Source organism: Belonocnema kinseyi, chromosome 5 (genome assembly GCF_010883055.1).
Source record: "Belonocnema kinseyi isolate 2016_QV_RU_SX_M_011 chromosome 5, B_treatae_v1, whole genome shotgun sequence".
Taxonomy (NCBI): Eukaryota; Metazoa; Arthropoda; class Insecta; order Hymenoptera; family Cynipidae; genus Belonocnema; species Belonocnema kinseyi.
This window is the reverse complement of record NC_046661.1, coordinates 46497051-46507679: the sequence shown is the minus strand read 5'-3', so window position 1 is coordinate 46507679 and position 10629 is coordinate 46497051. Positions and strand designations below refer to the sequence as shown.

Sequence of the window (10629 nt, the reverse complement as noted above, 5' to 3'; positions counted from 1 at the left end):
AAAAAGTAAGTTTTTTGGCTTTAATTTTTAAACTAAAAAAGTTACAACTTTTTGTCTTAAGAAAAAAAGATGCGCAATCAAATTTTACATCCATATATATCCCACAATTGAGGATGGAATGTAAATATATGTACAAGGAGCAAAGGTGATCAAACCAGTAAAAGGGAACGATTAATATTTAACAGCATCTTATGCACCATGGGGGCAAAATGGAGTATCCGCAGGGAGTACTAATTTTGGGCACAAGCGAAGCGAGGGCCCAAAATCGTACGAGTCTGCAAATGCTTTATTGCTCCCATGGTGCATATACCATTTTTCACCACGAAGGTTGCAAAATTCGCGTTATTGGATGCCTATAAAAAGGAAGCAAAGCACATAACCGCACATTTACGCATCGCTCTCTCTCTCTCTCTCTCTCTCTCTCTGTGTCTCCCATAATGTAATTCTTATGTATCTGCTCACTTTCTCTCCGTATTATAAGGAGGGAGAGAAAGACTGGTTTTGCTCTCGGTCACACCCTGAGTGTTAAACATATACATACATAAATATTCAAAATATTTGAAAGGGATTCAAAAAACATCAAACTAATTTATATAATGCAAAATAGTTTAAATAATTTTGAAAAAATGAGAGTTTTCAAAAGAATTCAAAGAACTTAGAAAATATCAAGTAAATGAAAAGGATCAACAAAATTCAAAATAATTAAAAACATTTAAAAAATCGAATAATATAAATAATATAAAAAATAAAAGGTCACATAATTTAGAAGAAATGAAAAGTATTAAAATGAATAAAAAAAAACGTCAAAATAATTTGAAGGAATTTACGCTAATTTAAATAATTCAAATTAATTAAAAGATTTCTGAAAACAAAAGAATTCAGAAAGCTACAAAATAATGCAGAAGCATTGATTCAATTTAAAAGAATTCAAATTCGAATAACTATCTGAATTTATCAGTTGTGAACCCATAATTATCATGATTTAATTATCTGATAAGGTTTGCCCATAAAAAAGCTTCTATTTTTGACCAGAAAGAATATTTGAAAATCTTTTAAAAAACACTGGGTGCCTGAAAGAATTAAAGACAAAAAATTATCAATAGTTCACTGTAATGTAGTCTGTATTAAAGCGCATGGAAAATATTGAATTGTTCGTTCGTGGTTCTAATAACAATAAAAACTTTCTTTTGGTAGTCTAAGCGCTCCCGTAAAGTTTCATTAAGAAAACCATGTTCTTCTGTATCTGCATCGTAGATATCAGTCTCAGAACCGTAATATATTTTCTGAACCTCATTTTGGATCAGCCACATCTTTCTCCCGAGCCATTGTTGTACCACTTGCATAGAATAATTTTTAATTGGTTTGACAATAATCATTAAAAAAGGAGGAGGGTCTTTAAGGACGTTTTTTGGCCCAATTTAGATTGGGCCCAAAAAATTCGAAAAAAATCCTACAGTATCTACTAACAATAAGAAGTCAATTCCACATTACACGGACCACCCTCATCCCCCCTATTCACCCCAAACACCCTTTACAAAAATGAAAACTTAACCGCTTCTATGCAGTGTTTTCTGGAAAAACCCCAATAACAAAAATCAAGAAAAATACATATATAGGTTTTTGGGGTCGCTGATTTCGAATCCAAGATCCGTTGACCTTCATTATGTATTTTCTGGATTTTTCTATCAGATTTTTTGCAGTTTGCCCTTCAAATGACCTTAAATCTAATGTGATAGAGATCAACGGATCTTGGATTCGAAATCAGCGACCCCAAAAACCTGTATATGTATTTTTCTTGACTTTTGTTATTGGGGTTTTCCCAAAAACACTGCATAGGAGCGGTGAAGTTTCCATTTTTGTAAAGGGTGCTTAGAATGAACAGGGCAGAATGAGATTTGACCGTTTAATGCGCAATTGACTTCTTATTTTTAGTAGATACTGTCGGAATTTTTTCGAATTTTTTGGGCCAAATCTAAATTTGACCAGAAGCCGTCCTTAGAGACCCTCCTCCTTTGGCCTGAAGAAGATGACATATTTTTCCACTTTTTTAAGCAAATTTCAAGTAGTCATTCCCCAACTAAGGCTGGAACTAACATGCATTTTAAGCGGCGTACCTCTTCTTACTGGAAGACCAACCATTTGTTTTATGATATCCAAGTTCATTACTAGTTTATTGTGATTATTACGATCTTGGACCATTTAAGCAAAATTCAAAGTTGACTTTTTTGCAATTTTTCGAGTTATATTATTAATAATATGTATAATATAATAATAATATATGAACAGAGTTTACATTGAAATAATTTTCATTAATTTCAAATTAGAAAAAAATATTAAAAACTGAAATATTGCTTTTTATTTCTCGATAAAAAATATTTTCGATATCTGAATTAGGCCTATTGAATTTTGAGGACGCTTAGACAAAATAATAATTATTGTTTTAAATCTATTCTACACTATACAGAAACAAAGTTAGGTTTACTAGAAAACGTATCTACTATATTTGGAAACCTAACATTAATTTTATCGTGAAATAAAAAACAATAATATGTCAATATGTCACTTTTAGATATTTTCTCATGACTAAAAGTTCATAAAATTTATTTAAATGCGAATCTTTTTTATATACGTAGTATGCCGCTAATATATATAAATAATTACATTCCCAATGACATATATCATATATTTAATATTAAGATAGGTGAGAAAATTGATGTAAATAGTGAAAAAGACGACTTTTAAAGACATTCAGGCTAGGCACAAAATATTGCAATGGCATTCTTTTTATACACTTATTATTTCACGTGCCCCGAACTATTTTTTCTGGTAAATTTTGTTTTATTGAAACTTTAGCGGAGTATTTTTGACCCTCAAAATAAATTTGTCATCCCTGTCAGAATTGCAAACAGAGAATTTAATTTTCTTTTTTTAATTGGAAAAGCACCTGACCGGAGATCAGAATTTTTGTGGTTCGATTCCCAATGGAGTGAAGATGGAGTAGGATCCTTTTTTCAAGAAATAATTTTAATTTTAATTTAATTTTTTTATATGCTCCAGTCTATATTGTAAAATATGCATACTTTGTGCAAACTTCATTTATATTGTGTATAGCACTACATATTATGAAGTGTTACATGTCCTACATTGTACGTTATATTAACTTTCTTTGTGTATTGCATAAAATTACATTTTATTAAATTTCAATACATTATATTGTAAATTTGATAACATTTTATTACGTTAGTTAATATTAATTTTTGAGCATTAAATTAAAGGGCAACTTTAACTACATATATTGCTTGCAACGAGATTACTTTGCAAATATTTTACATTACTTCATACACTTTTCTGTCACTTTATGTCACTTTCGTAATTTTAAAATCTTCTTGGAATTTTTGCGCGTCACTACGAGGGATCCGTCTAGACTTTCCATTCTCCCTCACATTTCTTAGAATTTTCCGCGCATGCTTAAAATCACCTATGAAAATGTAAATATTTAAATCAGTAATGGAAGGAAACCTTCCTTGCTCTCTGGAAAAAATTCGGTTTTGGCACGGCACATCGCAAAAAGGTTATGCTAATAATTATATTACAGTATTCGTAGTAGTCACCAGATTTATATGCTAATGGAGTATTAACAGTATACACTATGCACAAATTGAAGTGAATAGGCACCATTCAGTCGCTTGCCAAATAATATATATTCAAGCTATTATCGATGCGTTTTATGACAGGCACCGTATTTCAATGCATAATTTCCGTATTATGCACGAGCTATATATTTATGTAGAAACTTCCATAATGTTTTTCGCACCATAAAAGAGCAATGTATATATATATATATATATATATGTATGTATGTATGTATGTATATGTATATGTATATGTATATGTATATGTATATGTATATGTATATGTATATGTATATGTATATGTATATGTATATGTATATTTATATGTATATGTATATATAAACGCTATTCCACCACATATGCGTTGCGATTTACTAAACGCATTACTTTACAATTAGCTTATTTCTTTGAATAATATCTTTTCATCAATACCGCAGAAATTTCCGTATAAAAGTTAAACAAAAGTTATTTATGATTTCCCGGTAAGAAAGGAAATATCCGGTAATTTATCGATATCAAGATAATGGTACGTCCGCTTTATAAACAACTGTCCAAGGGAAATTGCAGCTCAGAAGTGTTTCGTTGTAAAATGAATTGCCAAGTGCTTGTTATTAGTTTTTTATTCGTCTGTGGACGTTCGATAATAAAATCAAGTGTGTTTTATAATTTAATAATCACTTTCAGGAGAAATATTAAACAGTGAAATCACAAGTTTGATCTTTCCCGTGTATTTTTTCCTCTGACCTTTTTATAAACAAAGCAATATATTTACTGGAATTTCTAAATATAACAAAAAATATATTACATCTGACCCACGTTTGTCATTATTTTTAATTTTTAATTTAGTTGAGAATAGGACTCTAGTATTAATCATCATATTTTTATTTGGCAGGACATTGAAGTCCTGTTCTCCCGTCATAGTTAATTATTTAGCCTTTATCTAGTTCTGTTTTTACTCAAATTTTCCTATTTGCAGATGAACTACTCCATTTAAAAACGTCACCATTAAGGATAATTAATGGTGAGCGTACGACGATAGAAGAGTTTCCATTTTTGGTGAGTGAAAAATTTCTAATGCGAAAATTTTTTAAAGTATTTAGCTGTGAATATTTATTTACATCTTTATGAATTCTATGGCAATAGGTGTCGCTTCAGAAAAATGGGACTTTTTTCAATCATACTGTTGAACACTTCTGCTGTGGCAATATTATCGATCAATTTTGGGTCGTCACATCTGCCCAGTGCATTAAGTCGTAATTATTATTTACAATTAAATTTTTAGTATTAAACATATATAAGATGTTTAGTGTTATTCATCTAAAATTGACAAGTTTTTTACACGTCCCTCACGCTTTCTTATGTTTTCTTCTAATTAGCCAGCAAAAGATTGTATACAAAATTGCTAATTTAAAAATAGATTAGATGGAGTTTATTGAGATATTTCATCGTGATAAATTAAAAACTTGTTTTCTCAGATACTTCCCAATACTTTACTAATTTTGAATGAAAATTCGTTTTGAATATATATTTTTTCAAGGAAAAGTGTTGAAGATTTCCAAATCAGAGCGGGATCAACGAGCTATTACAAGGATGGTGAGGTGTATAAACCAGCAGACATTTTCGTGCACCCCAACTTTGTCGACGCTCGACAAGGCTTCGACCTTGCTCTGATCAAAGTAACACAACAAATTAATTTAATAACATAACATTATTTGAAGCTAGGAAAATACAATAATTTGTCTTTTACTGCGCTTTAATCACCCGGGGCAAAATCCTAATACTCGGCATTCCTCCCTGCATGCTCTGTCACGAAAAATAGAGTTCTGCGCGAGGTTGGAGAGAGCTTTTAATTGTTTGTTTTTCCTCGAAAACACTCGAAAATTGCGAATTCGGAAATGAGTAGGCTTCCGCAAGCAATAAAGAGGCTTTAGCGATATCCTAAAACTCCCTTCGTGCTCTGTCAAACCGAGTTTGCCCGCTGATTTTAGAGTACTGAGCGAACACGTAGCGAAATTTCAAACAAATATTCAATGTTTCAAAAGTGCTCGCTAAAGTGTCTTTAATGCTCGCAGAAGCCTACTTATTTCCGAATTCGCAATTTTCGAACATTTCGAGGAAAAACGAGTACTGAAAAGGTCTGTCCAACCTCGTGCAGGACTTTATTTTTCGTGACCAAGCATGCAGGGAGGACTTGCCGAGTATTAGGATTTTTCCCAAGGCATTATAATCATAATTATCGTTTTTATAAAAAGTAATGTCTTGATCCTTGTGATAAGCATTGAAGCAAATTTTTAGAATGGTTTAGCGAATTCTAAAGTCACAGGCAGTCAACTAAAGTTTCCCAAACTTATTTTTACCATATACCCATACATATCTAGTGAAATTTAGAATACTTGAGTATATCTTATTTCTTCCATAATTTTTCAATCTTTCAATAAACATCTTTTTATTATGAAGAATTCAAAATATCAAGCATTATTTCATTTTGAATGCGTGGTTCTAAAATATTTTCATTTTTGAGGCGTGTGAAATCGAAAAATCAATTTCATATTTTTTCCTTGGCAAAGTCGAAAAGCTAAAAATGTAAGGACCTACAGCGAAATTTCGAATTTAAATTGTGAAATAGTAACATTTTTAATCTTTAATATTTCAATTTGACCTATAATCATGACTTTATACTTGGAACGTGAACACTTTTTCAATTATATCAAATCTTTCAAATGTTGATTTTCCTGATTGTAAACGCTTCTAGTTGAATATAGCACAGCTATTAGTTCAGAAATCACCCTATTTATTCCTGTTGCAATTAGGGCAGTGGGCAGAACCGTAATAAACTATAGATAAAAGGATCGAAAAGTTCTATTTAGGAACTACATAGTTGGACCTTAGTCAGCGTAACCCAGATGCACTTTCTGAAGATGGCGCTGCATTATCTAAAATGGAGTGCAATCTTCAGACGTTTCTATTCAATAAGATATACCTTAGAAAATACGCAAATCGGTGCCCCAACAGCACTTGAGAGCAATCTAAAATTTGTTTCATTAAAAACATCCGAGTACTTAATACTTATGAATACGTGTTTTAATTAAAATAACACCACCCAAATTTTTATTTAATAAAGTATATGTAATAGTTTTGTTAAATTCTGTTAAATATATATACATACTAAATAAAGTGTGTGAAAATAACCAAAAAAAGTTCAACTAATTTATTTTTCACCTCTCAGCATAACGTTATTTTGTTCAAAATAAAGATGAAATTGTTTTTAATATATAGGAATCAATTGTTATGGTAGAACACAAGAGCTTAAATCTGGTTTTTGTGCAGAATAAATCAATAGAAGATTATCATATATTTAATTTATTAGCATTTGCGCTAAAGTTTGATTTAAATTAGATTTGTATTCCTATACGCTGACACTTTTACATTCTTAGACTTAAAGGCACCTTTTCGGATAATTAATCTTAAAAAAAATTGCTTTGGAAAAGGAAATGGTTTATAATTCTCAGAATCGCATAAAATATCATTTATGATATGAAAGCTACAACCCAATTGGCAGAAAGCCCAACTCTCTAGCTGGATAATTTCTAGAAACTTTTATGTCAGTAAATCGATCTGTCGTAATGGAATTGGTCGCCTTATAAATTGAACGTAATGTGCTCCTCAGGTCTTTCGTAATGTAAATTCTGTATTCATCTAATTCCAGTTGTCTGCTCGCGTAACTTTCAGCGACAGAGTGCAGGCGATCGAACTGCCAGAACCAGGCAAAGTTATTGACGATGATATTCAACTCAATATTGCCGGGTGGGGTTCAGTACAGGTAAATGAGAAAAATTAGTTTTTTCCTTGTAATTAAAATATTTATTAATTTTCACTAATTGGCAAGTTTATTAGACATTTTACATTTCAAAACTTAGTTATAGTTTTCTTCCTGATAATCAAAACATTTATCAGCTTTTCCTAAATGAAAAATGAATGTTACATTTTACATGTCAAAAATTAGTTTTAAATTTGAACTATGTTTTAGCAAACACAAAGTGTGTCAGATGGACTTCGTAAAACTCAAGTAACCAAAATTAGTACGAAAATATGTGAGACTACTTATGGAAAAGATTCAATTCCAGATGAGGTTTTCTGCATTTTTAGAAACGGTTATGGTCCTTGTGTGGGAGATACAGGTTCTGCAGCCGCAGCAAATGGCACTCTCTTTGGTAAGAATATCGTAATCATAATATAAATAAATAAATAAATATATATAGGCAATTCCATTTCAATCGGGCCACCTGAATATCTCATAAACGGGTTATTTTTTTAAACTAAATTTGGCACAGATTATCTTTAACATGTGTTATTTCATCACAATTTTTTTCAGAATTACTTTTTTTGTTGTTGCAAAATGGCGGACCATAATATCTCAAAAAACGTGATTTTTTACATGCTCTCCATGTATACCATTTTCAAGGTGAAAAAAACAATGAGAAACCCGATATTATTATTCCATTTGATATTTTTTGTGTTTCTGGCAATAAATAACCTATTAAAATGCGAAATTTCAAAATGGCGGATTCAAAATGGCAGCCAGAACATTAATTTTTCAATTTGTATGTAATGTTCGTTTTAATATCGTAATATCGTTTTAATGTTCGTTTTAAAAACCCATTTTCAACAATCCTTATTATTATTATTAATATTATTATTATTTTGAAAATATCAATAGTGAGTCTAATATGGTAGATAAAAAAATATTGTATAATAACGAGGCCAACGCCAACTCAGTCTTTTAAAATTTTCTGTGACCATAAGATTTTTTAACCACGAACTTTATAAACCAGATATAGTTTTAAGGGTTTGAGGCATCGCTGATTTCGAATTTGCCATTACTTTTGCGCAATTAATTTGTTTGAACAATTTTTTTTAAAGAAATTGTTTAAAAAAACTCATTTTACAAAACTAATCGCATGTTTGGAATAAGCGTACTCAAAAACCCCTTAAATAATTTATGTGGTATTTGTATTTTCTTTGCCTTTCTTACGAACATAAACAGTTTTATTAAATTAGAAAATTAATTATTCATTAATTTGTTTATTAAAAAGCTTAATTGAAGACATAAAAGAACAGTTCCGAATGTAACTTTTTCCATGAAATATGATTCTCGTATTTGTTTTGAAAAATTTGTTAATAAAGAGATAATTTGTTTAAACAAATTAATTATACAAAAGTAATAGCAAATTTGAAATCAGTGATAGCTCAAACCCTTAAAACTATATCTGGTTTATATAATTCGTGTCCAAAAAATCTTATGGTCACAGAAGAGTTTAAAAGACTGAGTTGGCGTTGGCCTGGAACATTTTTTTATCCGCCATATTGGACTCGCTATTGATATTTTAAGAACAACAATAAATATGATTGAAAATAGGTTTTTGAAGCGAACATTAAAACGATATTACGATATTACGATATTAAAACGAACATTACGCACAAATTAAAAAATTTATGTTCCAGTCGCCATTTTGAATCCGCTATTTTGAAATTTAGCATTTTAGTAGTTTATTCATTGCCAGCAATACCAAAAATATCAAATTGAATAATAATATCGGGTTTCTGATTGTTTTTTTTTCACCTTAAAAATGGTATACCTAGAGAGCATGTGAAAAAACCACGTTTTTTGAGATATTTTTGTCCGCCATTTTGTAACAAAAAAAAAGTAATTCTGAAAAAGATTGAGATGAAAGTGCACATGTTAAAGAGAATCTGTGCCAAACTTAATGAGAAAAAAAAACCGTTTACGAGATATTAAGATGGCCCTGATTGACATGGAATTGCCGATATATATGTTTCATATTTAGATTTATTTTATTTAGCAGGGAGATTTTTGTATATTTTAACCTCACGAATGAAAGAAGGTTATGATAGAAAAAAATAATTCGATTACTCATTTTTTCAAGGTATGGCATCGTGGAGTGATTCGTGTGGCTACGAATATCCCACTGCTTACACGAATATACCGGAACTGACGGAATGGATAAGAGATGTGTCACAAGTTAATCAAAGACAGAGCTCTTACGCTACAAAGAACACGGCTAACTTTGGTCTTATCTCGACAATGTTAGCACTGCAATCACGGCAATATATGTTTCCTTAAAGTGAGGATATTATTTTTTAGGAAAACATACTTAACGGTAAAAATTATTAGAGAAAGTAACAGCAATGTTAAATTAAGACAAATATGAGAATTGAAAATTTAAATGGATAGATAAATTGTCACTGTGCTAAATGTAAGATTAAAGTGTCCATAACTTCAAATGTCTCTTCATGTTCTTCGCCGGACTGAAAAAATCTGTTGAGGAAGTCAGCAAGTGCTCGAGAGTGGCCGAAATATAGAATTTACTATTGAAAAAATTCTACAGGCTTTATTTTTTATTCGATCAAAATGTTGTTCATGTGCTGTTAAAAAACGACATCACGCTTTTTCAGCACTTTTTCTCACATCACAGATCATCACACAAAAGCTTAAACGCCTCAAAGTGACATCGTTTGATAAATACGTCAAGTAAAACACAGAAAGGATAATCATAATATTTTTAGAAACTCCACAGCCGAAAATTCTTTCAGTTTAGGGGAAATGGAGTGATTTTGTTACAAAAATAGGTGAATTATACGAAAACTCATTCTTTTAAATAAAATAATTGCATGCATAGGTACTATTGAGTATTGAATTCAATATGAAATGATTAATACTTAAAGTCAAAATCCTTCAAGGGAGTTAATGAATGCTGACCCGAGTAAAAATGCTTCGACTTGAGTTCGACTTGGTTATGTCTTGAGTTCATCTCCAAGACACTGGTGTCTGGCTGTGTCTCAAAACTGAGTCGAACCTTTTTTGGTTAATAAATGAGATTAAAATTGTGGGTCCGGATGCAATAAGGGCACATAAAATTTTTTCGTGCGAAAACGAAGTCCCCTGGAGGCTTTAGAAAAAATTTTCGAATTTTAATTT

At 30.7% G+C, this 10629-nt stretch overlaps 1 protein-coding gene across 1 annotated transcript in view; it reads left to right on the top strand.

Annotated features, from left to right (window-relative positions):
• The window catches only part of LOC117172556 (trypsin-7-like), a 256431-nt gene extending 246461 nt beyond the window's left edge, over positions 1-9970 (top strand). Inside the window, exons 5-10 of the mRNA XM_033360612.1 lie at positions 4609-4688; positions 4776-4885; positions 5170-5308; positions 7339-7452; positions 7660-7843; positions 9578-9970. Coding sequence (XP_033216503.1) covers positions 4609-4688; positions 4776-4885; positions 5170-5308; positions 7339-7452; positions 7660-7843; positions 9578-9774 — 824 coding nt within the window. The 3' untranslated portion in view covers positions 9775-9970. The remainder of the gene's footprint in view (positions 1-4608; positions 4689-4775; positions 4886-5169; positions 5309-7338; positions 7453-7659; positions 7844-9577) is intronic.
• Positions 9971-10629: the final 659 nt, after the last annotated feature.